At 39.1% G+C, this 25,083-nt stretch overlaps 1 protein-coding gene across 4 annotated transcripts in view; it reads left to right on the forward strand.

The window, feature by feature from the left end:
- The first annotated feature begins 1,749 nt into the window (after nt 1-1,749).
- The window catches only part of LOC121081031 (COBW domain-containing protein 1-like), a 29,041-nt gene continuing 5,707 nt past the window's right edge, over nt 1,750-25,083 (forward strand). For all 4 annotated transcript variants that reach the window (XM_040579645.1, XM_040579649.1, XM_040579647.1 and 1 more), the window contains exons 1-12: nt 1,750-1,849; nt 1,987-2,143; nt 3,271-3,357; nt 4,234-4,330; nt 5,533-5,624; nt 8,781-8,840; nt 9,871-9,908; nt 13,204-13,250; nt 14,056-14,142; nt 14,963-15,007; nt 19,090-19,146; nt 21,849-21,900. In XM_040579645.1, the coding sequence (XP_040435579.1) occupies nt 2,032-2,143; nt 3,271-3,357; nt 4,234-4,330; nt 5,533-5,624; nt 8,781-8,840; nt 9,871-9,908; nt 13,204-13,250; nt 14,056-14,142; nt 14,963-15,007; nt 19,090-19,146; nt 21,849-21,900 (774 nt within the window). In that variant the 5' untranslated portion in view covers nt 1,750-1,849; nt 1,987-2,031. The remainder of the gene's footprint in view (nt 1,850-1,986; nt 2,144-3,270; nt 3,358-4,233; nt 4,331-5,532; nt 5,625-8,780; nt 8,841-9,870; nt 9,909-13,203; nt 13,251-14,055; nt 14,143-14,962; nt 15,008-19,089; nt 19,147-21,848; nt 21,901-25,083) is intronic.

Below are 25,083 nucleotides of genomic sequence, written 5' to 3' on the forward strand. Positions count from 1 at the left end.
ACCCCACAGCTTTCTTGCAGTGAAAATGTTAAGATTTCTTAGCTAATCCCTAATAACAGAACTAAATAATGTTGAGCAGCCTCAGGACAGAAAAACCATAAACCATTGTTCAGAGCTCTGCCAGACAGAGGTTTGAAAAAATTGCTCAGGTTTTTCCTATAAAACAGGGTGTGTCATTCAAGCGGATGACCCAAGTGGCTGAAACAAGGATGCAAAAAGATGCATTTTATCACATATCGGTCCTGAAACTTACAGATCAACAGACTATACTTACACCTTATAATGAATGGATGAGATTTACTGCCTTCCACAACAAAAGAAACTCCACAACTGGTTTGTGTTCAGCTACCCTTATTTACTGAAGTTACCTAGGCCTAAGACCTTGCTAAACTCTAAAGTTTTATGCTTGTACTGCTGCTGACACTCCACAGAGCTGGCTGAAGATTTATAGTGTAGAACAGCATGAGTTATTTTAACTACAATGAAAGGAAACTACAGCATTTCTTTCACAAATTTACTATCTGAACAATCATGTAGCCGCAGGTATTTCTATCGGAATAAAGTAAGTTGTGTCTCCAAGGCCAAGATGAATTAATGGCCTAAGTAAGTTACTTGACCACTCTTTAGACCACAGTTTTACATGCTTTTAACCAGAATGACTCAAGTAAAGGCAAAGTATTTAGAGTGGAATATCTTCAGTATTAAATAAATGTTTTAACCTACATAGGATGATTCAGGGATTAATACTAAGTATATTTATTGCCATACAAGCCAGCAAGCACACAAAGAAGATAAAGCCCGACATACTTCATCAGTCTGACCTCAAACTGGTGTTACTGGACCTTATCTGAGAGCAAAGAACCACACCTGGGGCCTGGGGAGTGTGCATCAGGCAAATCTCTTCTCCATGCCTCCTCCACTACTATTACATTTACACTTTTTGACATAAGAAATGGAAGGTGTATTACTGCTTTTCTAAAGCTACGGTCCACAAAAAGCTGGCGAGTTTACAACCCTGCTGAAATTAACTGCAAATAGGTCTTACACACGTCAATGCCTCCTTAATGTATCTAGTGGAAAACAGACAAAGCCGCCATTCAATTTGTAGCTTAAATTTATTTGATTATAAATAAAAGAGAGCACGTCCCCCCACCGAAGGTTTGCTGACCAAACCGGGAGGTCTTTAGCGTTCCCCTTGGGTCAGAACCGACATTTATTTTCCTCAGACGGGGCTAAGGCGGATAGGCGGCGGAAGGACCCAGCCTCCTGGAGCGGCGGCTGACGGGCGGCACCCCGCCACCGCCCCCCTCAGCCTGGCCCGGCCCCCCTCAGCCTGCCCCGCCGCCGGCCGCTAACCGACGCAGCGCCCAGCCCGCCCCGCCCCGCCCCGCCCCGCCCCTCCCCGCCCCTCCCCTCCCCGCCCCTCCCCTCCCCTCCCCGCCCCGCCCCTCCCCGCCCCGCCCCGCCCCTCCCCGCCCCGCCCCGCCCCTCCCCTCCCCGCCCCGCCCCTCCCCTCCCCGCCCCTCCCCTCCCCTCCCCTCCCCTCCCCTCACCGCCCCGCCCCTCACCGCCCCGCCCCTCCCCGCCCCTCCCCTCCCCTCCCCGCCCCGCCCCTTCCCTCCCCGCCCCGCCCCTCCCCTCCCCGCCCCGCCCCTCCCCTCCCCGCCCCTCCCCTCCCCTCCCCTCCCCTCCCCTCCCCTCCTTTCCTCCTGCTGCGCCTGCGCGGCAGCGCGCGGCCCGAGGCCGCCCTGAGGGCCAGGGCGCACGCGCCGAGGGGCGACGCCGGTCCGTGGCCCGTCGCGTGCGTGACGTGGGCTGCGTGGCGCCAGGCGGCGTCAGGGGGGCGCAGGTGAGTGGCGGGTCGCGGCGGGGCTGTGGGAAGGGGACGGTGGCTGTGGCGGTGGTAACGCGGCTGAGGGGCGAGCGGAGCCTTGCCCCGGGTGGCATCGCCGTATAGCCCGCCCTGCGCCTCTCCCTCCTCCCCAGCCGGGGCTGGCTAGGCTGCGCCGAGCGGCAGGGGCCCGCTCCCTCATGGAGGACGAAGACTGCCCCGACCTGGTCCCGATAGACGCCGGCAGCGCGGAGGAGACCGAGTCCGGCCTCAGCGAGAAGATCCCCGTGACGATCATCACGGGATACTTGGGTGAGGAGAGGCCCGCCCCGCTTCCCTGCCGGCGGCTGCCGGTGCTGTGCGGCGGGCCTGCGGGCTTCGGTTCGTGGGCGTCGGGAGGCCCCCGAGTGAGAGCTGGGCGGCGGGGCAGCCCTGGGCGGCAGGGCGGGCGGCAGCCGCCGTGCCCGCGGCCGGGTGGCTGCGCGAGGCCCTGGCGGCAGGGCGGGCGGGAGCGCCGCTCGTTCAGCGCTGCACCGCGTTCTCGGCGCAGGGACCTCACGCCGCGCCTGGTAAGCACGGTTCCGGTTAGGTTTGCAGACCAGCTTTGAACAGCTGCACAAGCTCCTGTTGCTGGTTTTATCAGCCTGTTCACAGGGTCCGATTTGTTCCAGTCACGTTTGACAAAACGCTTTTTGCCTTTTCACGTCAGAATAGTGCAATGTATTTGTCTCGATTAAGTGCAGACTGAGTTGCAATCTTACGAATGTGAGGCTTAGCTCTTAGCTTCCTCTCTTAAACCTGCGCAGTTATTGGGAGCTTCAGGTATAGTTAGGTGTGGTGAAGAGGAGGTTACATTTTGCATTGTCAAGTTGTAACAGTTGTAGTGCATTGTACTCTCAGAAAACCCTAAAGGCAGGGAAGGAAGGTTGCGTACCGACTTCACTTGGCTGTGATTTTGTGCATGTTAGTAGTGTGGTATTGGAGGTTTTTCAAATGCCTTGCTTAACAGTGCCTTGTCTAATGGCAGTTAATAGTACATCAGTGATTATTGATGACAAAAGGGCTGGTCAGAAAAAACAGTGGGAGGGAGAAGAATAAGTGCGCCTTTTATTAAGAGAAACAAAAATGCGTTTTCTAGAAAAAGACTGCCCAGCTGGTAGGGGACTTGAAAGTTTATCAAGCACCGACACTTAGTGGATGGAAAACTAGGGTCTTGTAAAGCTGAGACTTAAAGTGCTGATAGTTCCGTGGGGTCAAGTGTCTCTACAAATTAATTTTTACGGTGTTACAGTAGAACACCAGGATACAGGAATGAAAACTTGTATTTCAAAAGAGATCAGATTTGTTCAAAGCATGCATGTGTGTGACAGTATTTCCTTTTTATTTGAAAATTCAAGCTTTTTAAAAACATTTTAATAGAAATATGGTCTGTGTTCTAGGAGCTGGGAAAACAACTCTCTTAAATTACATACTGACAGAACAGCATGATAAAAGAATAGCAGTTATTCTGAATGAGTTTGGAGAAGGTATGTAAACCCGCATAAACTTTTTTTTTTAGCTGTACAATGACAAATATATAAAATTTCTGGAAATCAAAAGCATAGTAGTTTTAAATCAATTACTGAAATTATGGATGTACCTCAGTCTTCAGAGGGGCAGAAAGTCTTTTGGCTGGTGTTCATAAAATAATGCTATGCATTAATCTGTTTTGTACATAAATTCGGTCCCTCAGAGTCAATGAACATATCGCCCTGTTGGAAGTGCTGTACCTCCAGTTGTCCTACTCAGTTTCAAGCAAGTGGAAATTAAAATAATGTGTCAGTAGATAATATTTTCTTTTCTTTCCTTTCCTCTCAGCCACTTACAGATCACAAATTATCCTAGACTGAGAAAGTGGGGAGATGTCTGCTTGGTGTCTGTAGTTCTTTGAACTCTTTGCTTTCCTTCTCAGGATTTTTAACTTTATGGCTATAACTTCATATCTGTACCATAGTCAGTGTTGTTTATAGTTTGCACTGCTGTGGTGGTGGTATTTTGTTTGTTTTCATCAGCAAAGATGACCATTTTTCTGGTCATGGAGCCTGAAACAAAATGTATAGACAGAGCCTTTATTTGATATAGAGGTAGAGGCTGCCTTCCCTTTCCTTTAGAAAAGTAGTGGCACTTATGCAGTACTTCTGTCATCTGGTTTTTGGTCTTTGTTGGACCAACTTGACTTCGACTTTTAAATTTCTCATAAAATCGAAAATACTAATTTCTGAAGAACATCAGAAACATGGTATACATTTTTACTCCTGGATATTTTTTTTTTCTTCTGAGACCAACTTGAATTTCATATCTCTTTTGCAGGCATTGTCGTACGAATTCATAGATTAAAATTACAGTACTACTTATATTTCCAGGAAGTGCCTTGGAGAAATCCCTGGCAATCAGTCAAGGGGGAGAACTCTATGAAGAATGGCTGGAGCTCAGAAATGGATGCCTGTGCTGTTCAGTAAAGTAAGGAAGGAGACTACTGAATAGGTTCTTACAGTTGGTTTTGGGTAAATAGAGGACAGATGACATCCAGGGTTTGATTCCTAAAACTGAATGGTAGTATTATTGATTGAGACTTTTTTTTTTTTTGTCAGATAAAACAAGAATTGAAATTTTGGAAGTAGAAGTTTATTTCCTTTTGCTGCTTTGCAGGAATTGGACTTGGTGCCTTTCATAAAAATAATCTAAATACCAATTTATACACCATCAGGGTATTGTAGGGTAGGTAGCTCTCCTCCTTCTGTTAGTATTCCATGCTTTTATAGAGAGAGCTAAAGATTCAGGGAGGCTGGAACTAGGACTCAGGTTTCCTAATTTCCACCTTAAATACATAGTCTGTGTTTCTTTTTCTATATGTTGGTTGATATTGAATATTGTATACCTCAGAAAGGATGGAGGGACAACCTTTTGGTGACGCAGTGAAACACAATATTCAAAATTGTAAGCTGATGATTGCATTAAAAAGCAGGAATGTATTTTGTTCTTTGACATGTTTTTATTCTGTTCGTTTGAATGGTGGATTGTTTGTGCTAGTTTTGTAGTGAAGATGATGGCTTGTTTGTCCTGAAAATTTGGAAGAACAGGTCCTATGCCTTAAATTTGGATAGTAAGTGGAAAACATAAGACCCTGTTGCATTATGTTGAACTGGGATGTAAGGAATGCTGACATAGCTGCTATGTTTTGTATACATTGGTTTCTTATAATATGTCATACATTTCTGCTTCAGGCCGACTTCATCAGCTCAGTTTTCAGTAAATGACTGTAATTTTGCTGTAGGTGAGGTGGAAAGTCAGGAGAACACAGTTCAATTCTCCCACACCCCTCCACACTCCTCCTTTCTTTTTGTAATCTGAACTGCCAAACTAAATAGTTACATATTTACACAGCCCTACTGTCCTTTACAGGGTTTTTATTGTTAGAAAACAAATCTTAATTTAAATCACCTTTACCATCCCTGTCGGGAGTAGGTGAATACTATTTTCAGACTAAAATGAAACAGAAGACTACAATTTGCTTAATATTAGAGGAGCAGCTTGATGACTGAATTTTCTTTGTAGACTGTGAGTCCAGACTTGGGCTTTGATGGTACTGATATTGTGTTTTGCGTCAGAAGATGCATATTTTAGCTAGTTTTCCCTGTTCTCAGGTTTGTTTCTTCTTACAGGGACAATGGTGTGAAGGCTATTGAGAACCTGATGCAGAAGAGAGGAAAATTTGACTACATATTGTTAGAAACAACTGGTTTGGCAGATCCAGGTAGTTCACATCATGCTTTTCATAACCATGATAATTATTCTGTTTTTATGAAGTGCTTATTTGCTCACCAGTCAGTTCATGGTGCAAACCATAATATAAAGTGGTGAGTTGTCATGCACCTGCTTTGATCACTCTATAGACTAAAACTGAATTGGGTAAGGTGCAAAAGCAGGGTTGTGGGTGGGATGGTTTGATTGGGTATTTTTATTTTTTGAACTTGCTTTAGATGGATTCTAAAGCTTAACAGAAATCCAGTGAAAATACATTCCTGTCAAGAGAAGACGCTTGGCTTGGAGAAGAGAAGCGTAATCTGAAATTAGGAGTTTTCAGTAGGCTTTTGCGGTTCTACTTTGCTCCTTCCAAAGTATAAATTATTAGCATCTGGTGTATTGTTACATGGGTTGTGGTAGACCTTATATTTTCTGAGGTCATGAAATACACCGTGAGAAAGACTAATACATTCTTCTGGTAAGCACGGAACAGTGATAGATCTCACAAAATCCTTCTGTGCTCTTCAGTGATATTTTTTATAAAAAGATGTTTAAACTTGAGCTCATGTTGGTAATAGCTATCTAAAACATTTTTCTTTGAACCATGTCAATGAAAAATGTGTTGTTGATTGAAAGTAAAGGAAAATCTTACCAGAAGCTTTAGTAGTTTCCCATTTAGGAGACTGATGGTTTCCAGCTCAAAGCTAAGTTTTCATAGGACATTGATTTGGCCTCTGTTACACACAAATTCTGTGTGAGTCAAATTGGAAAACTATTAAGCTTTTTGGAAAAAAAATCAATAGATACCAGAAAACCATTAGATGTTGTGGTCCTTGTTCACAGTGCTTACTCATGTAGGATGTAACAACTGAAATTTTTCTTTTTTTTGGTGGTATTTGGTTTTGATACAGAGTGATGTTTGGAGGACTGCATCTTGTCACTTCAGGTGGACAGTTTTAGGGGTTAAAAGTGAGTTTAGTTACTGATTTATTTTTTTTATACAGCACATCCTGCAGTTGCTAGAATCTGTTTTACAGGGCTGTTCTAGCAGAAGATGGTAGTAGCATGCTCCTAGGCTATGTGTAGTACACAGGTGTCAGGTCACAGATTCCAAGTCCCTGATAGAATGTGGTCTCAGTTGTCCAAATACTTGCTGATTTTTTTTTTGCTCGACTCATCAGTTTAGTATGTTCCATTTTACATCCTGAGGAAATACAAATGACTACACAAAGAAGAGAGAGTACTACATGTTTCATTATTTCAGAAGCACCTAATCTGGATGGAAATTCAGTGGATAAGGAGACCTAGCATTTAAAAAATACTAGAATCATATAATCATAGAATAATTCAGTTTGGAAGGGGTGTTAAGAGGTCTTTAGTCCAAACTCCTGCCCAAAGCAGGGTCAGCTATAACACAGGACCAGGGTCTTTGGGATATCCAGTTATATATCTCCATCCTCTTAGGATAAACATGACACACCTGTCCAGGTAACCTGTTCTGTGCTTACCTTTTCATGGTGATAAGTAATTTATCTGATACATGTGGTCTGAACCTTTCTTACTTCATCATACTACAGTTGTCTCCCATCCTTCTGCCACAGCCTGGCTCCACCTTCTCAGTGACTCACCTGTAGGTAGCAGAGAGGCTGTTGTTAGGTTCCACAGAAACTGTCCCTTCTCCAAGCTGAACAAATGCAGTTCTCCCACATTTCTCATTATAGGGCCTGTGCTTCAGACTCAACTGTCTTGGTGTCCTGTGCTGATGTCTTTCCTGTATGGTGGATCCCCATGCTGGAAGTGCTAGCCAGGTGTGGGCTTGAAGATGCTAAATAGAGGAAAATAACCTCCCTCAGCTTGCTGCCTACCAGACCCCCAGGGCCATCTCCGTAGACCTGCTCCCCAGCCAGTGTCATTGCCAGAGGCTCTTTGTTCTTAAGTGTATTACTCAGCATTCTTCCCTGCTGAATTTCATTAGGTTCTGCTTGGCCATTCCTCATCTGTCCAGATCCCTCTGAAAGATAGCTCTGCCCTTAGATATATTAACTGTTCCTTTCTGATATTCTCTGCAAACTTGACAGTCATGTCTTCCATCCCCTCCTGGTTTCCTGGTGGAGACATTGAACACGGCAGGTCCCAGAGTAAACCACTGTAGTCCTGTACATACTGCTGGCTTCCAGACAGGGTATGACCCATTAACTGCAGCCTTTAGAGCTTGACTGTGCAACCAGTTTTACCAAGGTGTCTTTTCATTCAGACTGGTAATGTCCGAGCTTGGTTGCTGGAATATCTTTGTAGCCAGTGTTGGAGAAAAAATACTAGAGGTGATGTAAACAGTATACAGTGCTCTCCCCATGTCCACAAATACAATAATTTTTTTTCCACAAGAAGCTGGGTATGGCCTTCCCAGATTGATCAGGCATGTTTACCCTTGTAAACTTTCTTTCCAGTACTGTATCTACAAATTGAAGCTGCTTTAGATACTTCTTAACTCAATATATCTTAAAATTATCTAAACCCAGAAGCTTTCCTGTACCACACCTGAGATAATTAAGGGAAACATTCTCTTCTAGATCCAGTTACTTTTGACTTTCTTCATTCTCTTGCTTTATGACGTAAGAAACTGCATATGAGAGTTTATAGAAGCCAGTGAAGAAAAGGTCCCTCCTAGGGACCTGCTTTCTCTCAAATGCCCCAATTCCATTTTTCTTTAACTATTTTATCTCCTTCTTTTATCTGCTTCTTTTTTAATCTCTGTGTCCTGATCTGGAAACAGTGGCTGTAAAGAGTACAGAATTTTTTAGAAATGAGGGAGCCTTGGAGTATAGTAATGACAGATAGTTGATATTACTGAGTAAAGGTAATTTAGACATCTTAACATGCATCTGGAATTGTGAGGATTTTAAAGCTTTTTGTAGTTATAGTTGTGGACGTGCACACAAGTATAATGCTTTGATAGCTGTTGTTAAGTCAACTATGTGGTTGGGTATTTGACATCTGTGATGCTTTCTGAGTTATGAAGAGAGGAGTTTCAAGTCCAGCACTACAAATAGACTTCTATGAAATGTCTGAATATTGATAGTTTACTGGGAATAATCTACTGGAAATAATTTACTAGATAATTACTGGAAACTATCAGTTTTGCAACTAAATGTACTGCACTCCTTAGGAGCTGTGGCCTCCATGTTCTGGGTTGATTCTGAGCTGGGAAGTGACATCTATCTTGATGGTAAGAAGTGCAAGCTTGTTTTCTAATGTGTTGGCATTCTGTGTCTGGATTTAGTGTAACATATTGTTATCATTTAAGGCAAGGTTTCAAAAGATGTTTGAAATGCATGATCTTGGTTTTCACATCCCCACATTTGCCGATGGGAGATCCATGTGCTTATTCTGATGCTTGTTGATATATTTGGTGAGCTGTTTCAGTTTGCTGAATCCAACAAAAGTTGTGTAATGCTTTGCTAAGGGATCAGATATGGAGAGATCTTGATTGTGGTATAAGGGGGAGAAAAACCTCATTAATTAGACGTTACAAAAGATTATTTAGGAGTAATAGTACAGGTCATCATGTGTCCGTCGTGTCGCCTTCCCTGTAGTGTTTCTTAAATGGTGTCATTATTCCTGAACTCATAATTTGTCAACGTCTGGACTCCTCTGCCTTTTGTTTTTTGTTTTTTTGCCGCCTTTGCCTACTGTACTCATGTTAGCTCTAGTATTTGCTGTGTTCCAAGAAAAATCGGCGTTTACTGTGATACAAAACATCACTGTGTGTATGTAGTCAAAGAGCACGTTGAATGTTGATTTTTTTTTTTTTTTTAATAAAGTCCTAATACTTTGGTCAGTCTATGAAATACTCATCTTAACAAGGATACATTCTGTTGAATAGGAAATAGCTTCGTAAGTTTCTGGCAGAGATTTGCAGATTCCTGGTCACTTGCAATCAGAATAACTGCATACCTCAGCCCCCCTAATTTGTTTCAGTAACCTGTAAAAGCATACCTCTGCCATTTGCTGTACTGGAAGAAGGAGGAGAGGCATCTACCTTGTGAGAATTTCTCTCATCAGGTTTGGTAGACATTTTTTTACCATGGATAGGGGTAACAAAATAATTAGGTGATAAGTCTAACATTCAGACACATTGGAAGTATTATAATCAGTTGTAAATTGATGATATTGTAAACTTCTGTACAAGTATAAAAGTAACAAGTTGTTAAATTGTTGCTTTCAGCAGATTTCTATACTATTTTATTATCTTCTAGGTATTGTATCTGTTGTTGATGCAAAGCATGGCTTGCAGGTAGGTTACTGGATTTGTTACTTGGTTTAAAACTGCAGCATTAGAACAGCTGTTGCAATAATGTTCATGTGGATTAATTACATTTTTATAATAGCTTTAATTCTTACAGCAGATGAGGATGTATTTCAGTTGCTGTGGTACATGAATACTGTATTTTGAACGGGAACAGGGAAGTACTGATGTCCATAGCAGTTGAGTTTCTTACCAACACAGCAGTATGTCTGCTGAGTTGTCAGGTTGCTAGATACTTGACTCCTAGTTTTGAAATAGACTCTATCATTTCGCTCAGGAATCTTGGCTGTATTCCAGATAGATTTAGATTCCAGATCCATTTAGATTACTGTAAAAACAGTGGAGAAATTTGTCTTGCAGAGTATCATTGGTCCATGTTACTTGGGAGGAGTAAAAACAGACTTCTGATAGCAGTGTGATAACAAGTGAGTTAGGGCTCAAATTGGGAAGGGTGCTAATGTGATGGCAGGTGTGGTGAGGAATGATGAGAGAGCCAAGTAGCATTTCAGATTAAGAGATTACTTCATTATATGGAAGCAGACAAAAAGAGCAGGTATATTAAGAGCATGATAATCTATATGAAGCGTAATGTAATAACAGACCTATAGAACAATGAGTTTTGGTAACAGCAGAAATTGCAACTAAATCAAATAGTTGAACTTTTTTTGTAATAGCTAGTCATAAGTATAATTATTTGCAATTTAGTAATTTAGGAAGTGACTACTTTGGTTAGATACTGATTTTGCAGGATTCAAAATAAAAGTGACCTTAAGAATGGATGGTATGAATATCCCATCGTGCTGTGGAAGTGTTTTTAATAGTTCTGTATTTTACAATGGCTGCAAAAAGTTGAGAGAACTGGGGAATAGTGGTTAAAAAATAAGGAAGTGACTGCTTCTTTATAAGATTTTGTTTGGACTATTTGGGTTTCTCATTTCAGTTGAGCTGTACTAATAGCTGATTTACTGGAAGGGGACAGTCCTGTCCTCCCATCAGTTTGTGTTGCTCCAGGACAGAACTGATCCATTCTCATAGCAAGCCAGTTTGGAGAGTTAGGCCATCGTGTTTTGCATTTTTCCAGAGGAGTTGGTAGAAGAACCAGGGGAAGGGACTGAGAGCCCATTTGCCCTTTTAAGCAGGAGCTGACTTTAAATCAGCACAGCTATCACAAGGAACCACAGCATGTCTTAAGTCAGCCCCCTTTTCAGCTGAGTGCCCTCATACTAATTCAGATGCGTTTTATTATTTGCAAAAATATTTTTCTGTTTATCTGTTGCTTCATGCAGCACTGATTTATTGGATTTAATCCAGTAGTGTTGCACACAGCAGCACTACGTTGTTGTTTAAAAAATATATTTTTAATATTTAAACTTTCATGTAGTATGTCAGAAACAACACAAAAACATTTTGAAACATCAGCTTTTCTATCTGTTATTATCTTTGACAGCTTACTGAAAACTCTTACATTATTTAATCAGTAAGCCTGTACAACACTGACACCCACTTAGAATAATAGAAATGACAATCTTCCTCATTTATGTGCAAGTAAACTATTTTTGCTTTATATAGAGGACTTGCTAACTTGTGCAATTCCTCTGATTGCAAAGCTTGACCTCAACAGCTGCTTGTGATTCAAAGAATTTTGAAAGCCATACAGGTAATGACATTGAGGTAATAGACAGCAGTTCTTCTTCAAAGAACTAACCCATCACAAGCTGAAAAACAGTACTCTGTGACCAGTCAGGCAAATTGAAACTGAAGTGGTAGTTGATATCATGAGTTGTAACTAATGGATTTGTCACCCAGCAATGTGAAATAGTCTTTTTTTTTTGTTAATCAAGGGCAAATAGTTGGTTAGCTTGAAGTGACAGTTCTCTATTTTCAGGACTTGGCAGATGGACTACTGACATTGTTCTTTTCAGGGCAACAAATCTGACAACATTTAATTCAATAGAATCAATACACACAGGTTTACAAAGGAAGGGTCAATGAAAAGGTTCCGTCCAAGTCATCAAGTCATCATGTTGTTTTGCCCTGCTTAGGTTGTGCACAATCAGGAAATAATTTTGGGTTTTCCTCTCCCCCCCCCCCCCCTTTTCTTTTTTTTAAGGTGACAGACTGACATTATGCAATATATTTTTGTTTTTCAGGTCAAATAATGTTAGAAGCCTGATAATTCTACTTGAAGAAAAGATAGTTTTCTAGGGTTTTTTAATTTACTAATTTCCCATTTAGTATTCCTGTGTCTTTAAAATCAAATTTTAAAATAATATTCCTGGTACATTTAGAGCATTTAGAAGGAATGCACAGGACTCTCTGATCTTCCCAGAGATGTAAAGCATAAGTGGTGAGCTTTTACTAGTATTACAGCATCATTTTAAAGGTTTACTGCCTCCAGGTGTCTGTGATGCTTCTGTCCTGGTGATTGCTGCCTCCATAGGAGAATGGGCAGAAAATAACTTGTAACTGAACCTTTGCTGCCTCAGTTACTCTGTCTGACTAAAGTCATAAGTAAGACTTTATGTTGCTAAACTCCACGCTGCTGCTTCAGATGCAGGCATTTTTTTCTCTTTCACTAGTTTTTCTGTGAGGACGTTAGCTTGGGCAGGCAGGTGGAGCGCAAAGTTGCAGATGACACAACTCTTGCAGTGTGACCAGAAGCTTCTGCTTTTGTCAGTGTTAACTGACTCTTCTGCCCACTGAAGCCTGAATAGGCCACAAACACTGATGTTGGGCAGACTTGCCAAGGAGTAATGGTTTATTTGTACAAACCCAGAAGAAGTTAGCAATTTTTACAGTTTTTACTGTAGAAGTAGAATTGGTCAAATCTTTCAGAGAAAAGCAATATGCAATTACATGTATGAATCCTGTACTGCAAGCCTAATCTGTCTTTAACAGCTGAAATCACACTTCTTAGTAAAATTACTGTACTTTCATTTTTTCAGTTATGTTTTTCTATGGTTACTTTATATCATGGTCACTTTTTGACTTCTTTGTAAATCTGAAAAGTGATTAAAATATAAAAGTTTTCTAACTCTTTAGCATTCTAATAAGGAAATTCATTAAAAGGGAAGAGCTTTTATAAAAATTATAAGCTTCTGTAATGGTGAATGTATAAATTTACTTTTTCACCATAATTTTGCAGCAAAATTTTAGATGCCATCTTTCACAATACCTTGGTGAAAAACATACTTCAGCTGAATTGGGTTTGACTTCCTTTAATTGCAAATGAATCTGTCTGTCATTTGAATATGATAATCCAATTGTTTTAATTTTTGTCTAGCACTTGACAGAAGAAAAACCAGAAGGCCTTGTCAATGAAGCATCTCGGTATGGATGTATAAATTATTATTTTTTTTAATATATATATACATAAAAAATAAATATACAAATATATATATATATATTTGGAAACTGCGCTGTATAGAAGGTCATTAGAAATGACTTCTTTTTCTTTTATGAGCCTTTTTTCTGCTTTGCTTTTAGACCAAGGTAGATTGATGTAATGAGTTAGAAAATAGAAAAGTGACTTCATGCTCTGTTTGGCCTTTCTGCCAAGATCTGACTCTTCTAATACATATTTTAAGATGGATGGGATTTTACCTAAGTGAAGGGGAACCATCAGTGTTAAGAGGTAGAAAGAATTTCATGCTAGGCTCGCTCAGCTGCTTGAAGTAGAACTGGAGGTAGAGGAATATTTTTTGCTAGATGTGGATCCATAATGATATAGGGTAATTGTAACAATGGAAGTCTTCATAAAGCAAAAAGACTTCAAGTATGACTTTGAAGACTGCGTGCAGGAGAAGTGGGGGCTTGTGAAGTTCATAAATCACCAAGCACTTTGCATTAAGTGACTTTTTAAAAACAAAAAAACCCAAACCCAAAACCTAGCAGGACTGTAGTTTGGTAGGCTTCTCTTGTGGCACAGAAGAGAACCTCAAGGAGAAGCTGGTAGTACTTTAGACATATAGACATACTTGTGGTATTCTGGTTCCATTAATGCTTGCCTTTTACTAACAATGCTTATACTATTGTTTTGGTGCTGTGGAAGAGGTCGTGTTTTGGCCTTACAGAAAAGGTATTTGTTTGTTCATGTTGTCTTTTTTTTTTTTTTTTTTTGGTCCTTAATGCATAGGCAGGTTGCATTGGCTGATCTTATAATCATCAATAAAACAGATTTGGTTTCAGGGGAAGAATTGAATAAAGTCAGAACATCTGTCAGGTATGAAATGTTTGGCATAACTAACACTGTACTGGTTCAAATATATTTATTTAAATGTAGTTACTTTCTTCTTGTTAATACAGAAATTAGATCTCATGATTACATTGACACAAATCGTTAGCTCAGAAGGGAGAAGACACTGGCTCTTTCTAAAGGCATTTCAATGCTTTTATGTGCTTACACAGTCTTAGCAGTTTGCCTGTCTAGGTGTAAGATTTGATGTTACTTAGTAAGGACAGGCCTTTGTCTTAAGTGTCCGTGCTCGTAGATTTCTGGGCAGATGTTCCCATTTTTCAGAATTAGCATCCAGCAAAAAAATACAATAATCTGCCAGAGTTCACTAGTAAATGCAAAGATATATGGAAGAGGTCCCAAATAATTGTCATGGGTGCAGAACCAATTGTCTGATTCAAATTAGCGATTAAAGACATGCCCCATCTTTTTCTGTCGATACCATGATAATCAAAATGAAACATGAAATTTTGAAGTATTTTACAGCTTTATTAGTGGTTTGAATTCTAAAAGTAAAAACACTTAGACCCAGAAGTGTATCACGAAGGGTTGTGGATAGAAAAACGCACTTCTCACTGGGAGTATCTTGTCGGAACCTGTAAGGTTCCCCAGCCCTTACTTAGGAGATGAAAAAGTCACAAAAATGAAGTCTGGGATGTGTGTTGATTTGTTTGAGAAGTTGATAACAGAATTTGGGTTATTGTTGTAGTGCTATTTTTCATACTGCTTTCATACTGTTAACTTGTTCAGGCAATATATTATTACATTTGCTTTTTCATCTAACTTCTATTTTTCTATTTTATTTTAGGTCAATAAATGGACTTGTTAAAATTCTAGAGACACAAAGATCAAGGTATTAAATGGCCACTATTACTAGGTACTAGATCCTGCTTCTTTTGTAACAGATTTTAAGTATGCTGGTAGATCAGGTTGCTTAAAGGAAAACTATTGAATGAGGAATAGTTAATGCAAATATTTATTTCACGCATAAGCATCTAAGTAAAGGCATTTTTTTAGAGAAGTAAAATGTATTTTTCTTGGTTTTTTTCTGTTACTGTTCACATCCTACACTCTAGTGTATAATTTTTTTACAAAAATCACCATTAAGATGTAGTTTACAGAGCTTATCGCTAATGGGTTTTATTGGACTTTGCAATTTACCTGTAAATATTTATTTACATGAGAAGTAGTTTTACAAAAGCTTTGGCATTCTTTCCTTTTTTTTTCCCCCCCAAAACCTGCATCTTGTTCTAAGCTTAATACAAATGTGGCTTTTAATTATTAAAATTATTAAAAATAGTTATGTCACCATTTAGGGAGTAATAGCACTTGGAAGGTTCCTGAAAAATGCTAATACAGGTGCAGTTTAATTGGCTTCAGCGTATTCAAAAAGTGTACCAGATTTTTAAGGGAGTATTTTAGGTAGGAATTCACAGTTTTTCATAACCTATTAACCAGATCTAATGAGTAACTAATGAGTTGCGTGCACTATGTTTTCTTTCTGTTGAGTTAGCTTAAAGATTTTTCTTACTCTACAATGGCTGATGCAAATAAGCTGTTACTACAACATTACTTTGAAAGGAGTGCAAGGAAGTTTATGAGAAGGAACAGTAATTTTTTTTGTTTGCTTTTTTACATTGTTTTTACCATTTTTTGTTGAAATTTGATTTGCATTTCTTCTTTAAAAAGATTAAACGGATTAAACGGATATAGTATTCCCAGGGACATTAGGAGAGCAGCGTCTTTCAGACGACTAGGAACAGTGTGTGTACTATTACATCAATTATTTGGCGATATTGTGATAAATGTTCCTATAATACAGATTCCTGGTTTAAGCAGCTTCTGAAGGGAAAATAGTAGATGTAATCTTAATAAAGTATACTTGACTTTTTAAAGTTATTCTCAAATATAGTTGGAAAGCATAGGGAAGAGTATTTGCTGTTTTTTGCTCATCAGATAAGACCAGCAAGTGGCTGTAGAATACATATTTTCGTTTGGTAACCCAGGGTTTTGAGGATAGGTGCTTGTCTGACTTCTATCTAAAGATCAGCTCAGTTTACATTTCCAAAAATGTTAACTTGTTAAGATTTCTATTGGCTTTAGCTAACTTGAAATTCTGTCTGCAGTCTGATCGCTGAAGTTTTAAGCTCTGCTGTTGAGCAGTTGTACTATGAAAAGCATTCTCTTTACTGGCTATCCTGTTATGTTTATAAGGATTGTTCTCATACTGTTTTCATTACTTTGTTCAGGGAGCAAGGTGAAATGTTTAAGTAGCTTTGACAACTTCATGCTCCTTGCTTGTCAAGTTGCAAATTCTGCTGAAGAATGATTAGAACAAGAATAAATAGTATTCTAGAGGAGATCATAAATTCTGTTACTGAGAGGTGTTTCATATTCATACATTCATTAATTTATTGTTTTTTCTGGTGATCCTCAGTAAATCATTCCTTTTAGGTCAGCATGTGTCTCTTACATAAAATTTTTTTTTCTTCAATGGAGTTATTGTCATTTAGGAACTTAACATTCGAAAGACCAGGTATGGGTAAACTTGTGAGCAATTATAATCAGGTTTTTAATGTTTACCAGCTTTTTGGTGCATTCAGTTTTAATGTGTAAATAGTCACTCTAGATTCTGCTGCAAAATTTAGGCTTTTGTTGATTTGTCCTTTTTTTAAAATTCAATATTATTAAGTTAGTATTTCTTAAAGTTGGGTTGTATTAGGATAAATTTACTTGTATTTTTGGGTAAATTTTTCTCCATCTGTAAATGGAGGTGAGAACGCTTTGATGATTCCAGGTAAAATTTAATCAGGATTTTATTCTGATGTTATATCTTGGGTATTTGCTCATAGCTAATTTTACAATATCCAAATTTGGCTATCTTATTTTTGAGGCCTCTGTTTACAGTTTTCATGACATCTTTGAAGTGTGGTGTTTCTTCATGTAGTGTATGTACTTGAAGTGCAGCATGAGTGATTGAATGCCAAAAGAACAACAAATAATGCAGACGGATGGAGTTGCAGAGATACAATTGTAGCGTTTCCCTTTCTTCCTGTTTAGTAAACTCTTGAAAACAAATTTTTACTATTCTGGGATTTATGTTATATATATGTGTGTGTATATATATATGTGTGTGTATATATATATGAAGAATGGGAACTTCACCTGTGCCACAGAATAGGGAAGGAAATCATGAAGGATGATCAGGGCTTAGGAAAACACAAGAAAAAGATTTATAACAGATTGCTCCAGCCGAAATCAAAGAAGTGGCGACATGATTTTGCTGAGAACAAACAGTGCTCCTGAGAAAGCAGGTCAGGAGTTCCTTGTTTTTTTACTTGCAAGGCAGAGTACAGAAATGGTGGATGAAATGCTTTGAAGAGGGAAAAGAGGCAGACATTATTGATAAAGGTAAATTGCTCGTAAATTGCATATATGTGTCTGATTGCCCTAGGAGGTGAATTCAAGTTTGAGGCCAAGATTTTTGTAAGATGGAAAAACAAACCCCTAAGGTTTCTGTAAAGGTTATCATGGTATCCAGCATGGCTAGCAGATTTGAAGAGGATATTAAACTTAATGTTTTGTGTCTTAAATCAGCATCGGTTCATGTCCATTAGAACATCCAGTTGTTCTAATTGTTCATGTCTATTGGAAGATATCCAATATGTGAAGTGTATTATCCACATCTGTGTCATTGTCTGGTGTCTGATGCCAGCCAGCATTAGATTTTGGATATTAAGATTAAGTGGACCTTAGGTCCAGTCCTTAATGACAACTCTTGTGTTATAATAAATACTCGTTAGAGAACAACACATACTGTCTTTCCCATGATCAAACATTCCAAAAGAGAAATAGGCACAAAATTAATAACATGTCAATTGAGAACATACCTCCTTCAATTAGGGAATTTTGTCCTTCAAAAGCCCACATTTAAAAGGGACCAATATAGCACTTTCTTGAGTGTTTCTATATGGTTTGTTCTCAGCAGTGTTCTGAAAAATAACAGCACTGATGTGGTAATGAACTCTAGAGGGGATTATTTATGGTTTTTATGATATATAATTTTTATATAAATTTATATTATGTTTATATATATATAAATATAATTTATTATTATTGATGTTTTATATCAATACCTTCCATATTAGAAACTGCTTTGTAAAGCTGCTGTTGGGTGTAAAAGTTTAATAATACTGGCTACAGTGCAGAGGTCTGTCTTTCTATTTGTTGGGGTTTTTTGGTGTCTCGTATGTTCTTTGTATTTACCCACATATTAATAATTGCTATTAATAATTAGAAAGCTATCAGTTGTTGTTATTAGTGAAACCTATAGTCTATATTGCTTTTATGAAAAAGGTTGCCTACACAAGTTTATAGGTAGCTGTTCTTACAGGTAAATATTATCAGGGCTTTCTGTTCCATATTATGTTTTTAATTTGCCTGTTTCAGATGTTAGAGCTGAAATTCTTCATAGTAGCACTTGCCTTATTGCGTATTTCAGTTTTGTTTTCTAACAGTGTGTCAGTATAAGCTGTATATATTCTGCTGTGTGTGTGTGTGTGTTGAGAGGCCCTATATTAAGGATGCAGGATAATTGCTGGGAAGAACTTCAGGGTTCCTTTTCCCATTTAGGGAAAATCAGTTACTATTCAGGCATTCGGTGTGAGGGTTTTTATCATCTTTCTTGGAAATACCTTGTATTTTACTGTATTGTTAAAAATTTTGTTTCTGTGCTTATTACTGTGTAAATAAACACTGCATTTCCTTGTAGGGGACAATACCAACTACCAACATCCAAAAATAAGGCTAAGGATTGATTGCGTTAGTATGATAGACAGGAAAACAAACACAAGTTTCAATTATTTTAAAAATAAGTATTCACAATATATTTAAATATAGCAAAAATACAATGATTTCTTTCTCCCCCCTGTTCAGAGTTGATCTCTCTAATGTATTGGACCTGCATGCTTTTGACAGTTTATCTGGAACAAGGTATGGTGAAATCTCACTGTCTCTTATTAGAATAATATCCATTGTATAAGTGCATGGATCAAATAGACACATGCACATACTGGTTCAAATTTGCATGAGTTTCTGGTATAAATTCTAGTTTAGTCACTTGTTTAAAATTCTTGCTTTATAAATGGTAATCTGAAATGGAGGGGTTTTTTCCACTTGAAATGCGTGCAACAGAAGGTTTTTGACCTTGTAAAGTTAAATGAGCCAGAGTTTGCATCGTTAGTTGCCTTTCTTTACCAAAATACAAATTTTTCTTTAATACTAGTAGTAGAGTAGATTTGTACGCTCTTTTCTGTTTTTTTAAAGTATTTCAAAATTTTTCTCATTTCACATCACGATGAACGAGAAGGCCTTCTTAGTTTTCACAGAAAACAATGAGAGACTGAGGTTCCACAACAAACAAAACCCATTACAAATTCTGGTTACTGTGTTCCATGTCCTTTGGTTTTTTTGATGCCCGATGTGTGCTTCAGTATGCTAGATAAGTGGAAAAGTAAAATTGGAGGTGAGAGGAGGAGTATTTTCTGTTCACACACTTCTTGTGCTGAAGTTGTTTAGCAAAGAGAGCAAGGAGTGTTAGGGCAGTTGTAAAGAGGAGGGAATAGGCAACTGGGGGCAGTATGAGTTTCACTTTTCTTCCTGGATGCACACGGTTCAGTTAAAGAAAAGTAGACACTTCCTTATTCACGCAAGGAAGAAACTGCTGAAGATGAAGCTAGTAACCTCTAGTAGATGAGGTGTGCTCATGAGATTTCCCAGTCAACTGATGCAGTATTATCAAAAGGATAGCCTGCCTTTCCCGACTCTCTGCTGCCCTTTTTTCTGATCTATGAAAAGTGGTGTTTGTTTCTTTTGTGCTCCTTCACTGTACCAGTTGGGTCTGTACCAGTGGCAGCATCAGGGCCGTATCAGAATGGGCATCCAAAAGAAGGTTAAGGGAGGAGGAAGGCCAGTGTATCCTTTGTGGGCGATAGCTAACTATTAGATCATAAACCCATGTCCTGAGTTCTTACGATGGATCAGCTAACTAAACTGTCTCATCCTGGAGCCAAACAAGAAAGCAGTAAGAAGATGTGAAACCAGAAAAGGATTGTTCTTGGTAATGGCAATTCACAGTTAGATATGATTAACCGTACTATTAGGTGGCATTCTGCAAGGTTTGCTAGGAAGTGCTGTGCTCCATACACCTGAGGAATCCTTAAGGAGCTGACGAAAAAAAAAAAGTCTTTCTTGCTTTCCTCAGTCTAGTCATATCTCTTATCTCACCCATAGTTCCTTTAGAGGTTCTCAATATTTGGTATTAAAACAGAGGAAACACTAAACTGCAGCATTTAAAGGCAAATTCTAAAAGCACCAAGGTTGTAGACTGCTTAAATTAAGTTCCATTTCTCTTGTTTTTATTTGAGCTCTGTACAGCAAAATTGCTTACCCTGGTACCTGTACATAGATACAGAAATCCCCACATAAAATACTAGCGATGGCTTCCTATCATCTGTAGCAGAAAAACTCTTTACATACAGCAACTTTTGAGCACAAATACACACCAGTACACTAATAAAATTGTTCTTTGCATGCTACAGTAAGGATTTCTGCCAGCATAGCAGGCAGATGAAGTATCTGATCGGTGTGACTGTACTGGTAGAACTTTGTAGTCTGTACATGGCCTGAAAGTGACAGGAAACACATCAAGAGTTTGGATTCTGTGGAATGCAGTATGAGAAGACTACAACAAAGCAAAGAAGATGCAAGAAGTAGGAGTGCGAAATGTTACTTCGGTAACAGTCAATATATTTTCCCCACTGTTAAAGGCTTCTTAAAATTTACAGTCATGAAAGTATGAGAAATTTTTATGGGCAGTCTTCTCTGAAGTAGTAGAGAGCTGTCATCATAGTGACTTTTGCTGTGGTATTCTTTTCTCTTGCTTAATGTCCAACATGCACAAGATGTTCTCTGGTACAGAAAAAATATTTGAAGAAATCCTGCACTGTCTTGACTAAAGACAGACATAGGTGTGTAATCTAAAGTTGCAGTAAAATTTTATGTTGTCATGCAAAATGATAGAGTAAGATGCTGAATCTTAGTTTATGGAACAAGTCCCCAAGTTCCCTTATAAAGTAGAGAGGACCAGTTTTAAATTAGCAGGCACACTGTACTCGGTACAACAGAGTTGAAATAAAAGTTGGTATACAGTGTTTCACTTAGTGTTACAGATTTCATTCTCACAAGCAAGAGCTTTGTACATTTTTTTTATTCTTTTCAAACCGTTCTTGTTTTCAAAAAATCAATGTCTAATAAATTGTCAAATTCTAGTGATTTTTCTCGCTTTAATGATGTAGCTTGCCTTTTGCTCCTACACAAAGGAATATCAAGGATCTTGTACTTCTTGAAGTATAAATATTTAAAAACCCACAGATACTGCAAATCATTACTATAATCTAATTGTGTTTATATTAAGAAAACTAATATTCTAACAAACCATAAACTAGACAAAACAATTCAATTAAGCATCTTATTTTGAGATTAAACCTGAATTAACAATTGAAGCTTATTCTGAATATATAGCCTATCTTCGATATTTTAGTTTTGCTCTGCATTGCTGAAGAGTTTATTTAAATTTCAAAATAACATTTTGTCTGTCCTACTGAAATGCAGCATTTAACTTTACTCATTTTCAGTTTGCAGAAGAAGCTTGAGCATGTAAAGACAACACATGAACATCTAGATAAGGTAATTGCTGAAAATACTGCTTCAGTATTTTTGTAACAACAAGGTTGTTCAGGGTAATTGCAGGCATTGCATGCTAATCATGTTTTTTCAGAAGGTTTCAGTTAGGGAGTAGTGTGTTTTAAGATCTGTGGAAGATTATGTAGAATACTTACAGGAATGTGCTTTGTTGTACATAGCTTCTAAATGGATATATTAAGTCTTGCTTTCAAAAAAAGTGTATAGGCTTCCATTGTTCCAGAAAGTCCCATCATTCATTGATTCATATGGAGAGTTGTTACTGAAACAGACAAACAGCAGTACTCTTTTTAGTATTTGCAGAATCAAGTCCTAAATCTGTAGCCAGTCTTTATCTTGTAGATTCTCTGTCCAAATGTTGTCTATGTAGATACCAGGGAGATATTAGTCATGACTTCGCATTCTTTAAAGCTGTAATAAAACTTCACCGAGTAGTTAAACAAGTGGTTTTCTGTTCTGTGGGTGCTTTCCGTTGTTACTGTTTCTTGTGAAACCAATTTAACTTTTTAAGAGTGAAGTAGATTCTGCCCTATAAACTAAGTATTGGTCCTGTAAGCACGTGTATGCTAAAAAAACCCAAAGAACTGGTTCTGTTGATGTTGATTTTTAGTATGTCAAATTAAACTCTAAAATATATTCCCTCTCATCCTGATACTAAACCTGATGTGTGTTTATGTCAGGGAAGAATCTTTTCTCTCCCTGTGTGCAACTGCAAGTAGCATTTCTGCCTTTGTTGCTTTTATTTGACTATATACAGTATTTTTTTTTTAATCAGCATATCTAATTTCAAAGATTAATTTAAGGAAAAAAGATCTGGTCCATCATCCTTGCAGAATATAAACGGTTCTATGCCAGTTGCTACTTGTAAGCACCTGTCTAATCCATGATATACAGGTTTTACTAGAAAGGCTTCCTTTTAATTTTCCTTTTTTCTTTTTCTTGTTTGTTTGTTCTGCAAATGTTATGATCGCAGTATGTTTTTCTGCTTAGACCCTTCTCAAAAGCAGAACAGTCTGAAGTCAGGGAATTTCTGAATTTATTGCCAGGCAACAAAACTTAGAAATACTGATTCGAGTTCTGCAAAAAAGAAATACGAAATGATTACACAAACACTTAAATGAACACCTCTTCTTCTCTCTCCTCCAACTTCCCATATTTTTTTCAGTGGGTGACACTTGGTCCATCCAGGGTCTCCCAGAAATGCTACAGGTGACATAGGAAGTTGGGGGTAGTTGTGTAATGATTTTCTGTCCCTTTCCTGCTCTGTTCCTTCCCTGTGGTTCATGCAGGGCCCTTAGTACCTGTGGAGTGCCCCTGCTCTGTGGGTAAACAAGCTGTAGTCTCTCAGGGGTGTGTGCACCCTCTTTGGCATTACGGCATGCATCTTCCAAAGAGTCTTTAGTCCCAAGTGGCTGGAGGTATGTCTCTAACAGGGTGCCCTGTGTTTCTCTGCCTGAAGATGTGTGGGATATTTTTTTTTTTTATTTACACTTCTATTTATAGTTTCAGAGGTGGCTGGAACAGGTTGACACACACACACAAGGCAGCTGATGGCCTCCTTCCACACCATCAGTACTGCAGCCCCCTGCTACATAAGCCTTGTAAGCTTACACGTACTTAAAGAGCTGTATGAACATCTATTGGTTATAGCATCCACCCTTAATAGCATCAGAAACTGAATGTGCGCATTGTACATATTCTACTCCTTGCCACTGAGAGTTAGACTGTAGGGGTTAATATTGTAGCAGTCAGAATATGTATGTTAAAAATTGTTGTATTTAAACTCCATCTCCTGCCAAGTGGATGATGGAGGTTAGTAACATAAAGGTTTGAATTTACGTATTTCCATTGTAGACTCCACCCTTTTGTGTAGATTAGTAAGGATAGCATTTTGCTTCCTGCAAAATTCAGGCCTTGTTCCTGCAAAACACCAAACCAAGGCACCTGGCTGTTTAGTCTACTCACCATGCCTCAGTACAGAAGCAAATATTCAAGCAAACAAACCAGTAAAACCACAGAGTAACAGCACTATTGATAGCCACTTGGTTTCTGAGTCCAACAGCTGTAGTTCCATCCAGAACTGAAACGTGTGGTGACTGGTGTTGATTTGATACAACGTGGGTGTTTCCCCATTTGGGAAGTAAGGTGACACATCGGACGACTTGGATTTCACAGAGCTTGCTGCACATCCTTTAACCATATTAACTGAGCTCTGACCTTTCTCCTGAGCTTGTTATTCCTTTGCTCCCAGGTGTAGATCTTTGAAGGACTTCTTTTTCCCTTTCCAAGTCCCAGTTTGTGGGGAGGGAGCATCAAGATTTTCTCACCCCCTGATGACTTTCACAACTCCAGTTTTGTCATGCTTTGCTGTGATCACACATGAGGCTGATCACACACTTGCCTTGGGCATGTTCAGGTGTGATACTCTAGGTCACCCCTTAGTCATTAGGATGTCCCACCAGTTACTGGGCGATACCAGAGGGGCAGTAGTGACTGTGCCTATCTGTCAGAGCTTTTGGTCTGTGGCATCAGCCTTTTTGGAGTCCCTTACTCCTTGCCTGTAAACATAGCAGGAGTTAAAAGTGACCATAGTTGGTTTTCACTTTTTCCCAGTCCCTCCATGGGAGTCTTGTTTGTGGGATTGGAAGGACTGAGCTCAGCATACTGCTCCATCAGTAAATCCCAGAGTTTCCTACTTATGCAGGTGCCTTCCTACAGCTTTCCAGCACCACAGGCACTGCAGATGTGACTTCTGTGGGCAGCAGCTGTAGGTGTCATGCATTGCTTTAATTACTTCAAGTAAAAAGTTGCAGAGTGGTTGCACTTTGGGGAGCGGTCTTCCATTTTTGCTGCACTGTAACTTGGGCTGCCTAACAGGACTCTTGTAATTTTAAACTCTCTTACTTTTCAATAGTAGATTGGGTGGCTTATCACAGCTTTCCCTTTGGCCACCTCAGTGTTAACCAGCTGCTCAGTTCTGATACAAGTTTTGTCATTTTTGCTGCGCATTTGCTGTTGTATCTTGTAGCAGTCCACTAGTCTTAACAGTGACAGCCAGTCTGATGGCGATAGATTCTAAGTGGTCTTGATCTTTCTGAGGCTCCATTTGAGTTATATGATAAGCTCTGGCATAACCCCACAGCAAAGCAGCGCACTTCCCAGTGTTTT

The sequence above is a fragment of the Falco naumanni genome, chromosome Z (genome assembly GCF_017639655.2).
Source record: "Falco naumanni isolate bFalNau1 chromosome Z, bFalNau1.pat, whole genome shotgun sequence".
Taxonomy (NCBI): Eukaryota; Metazoa; Chordata; class Aves; order Falconiformes; family Falconidae; genus Falco; species Falco naumanni.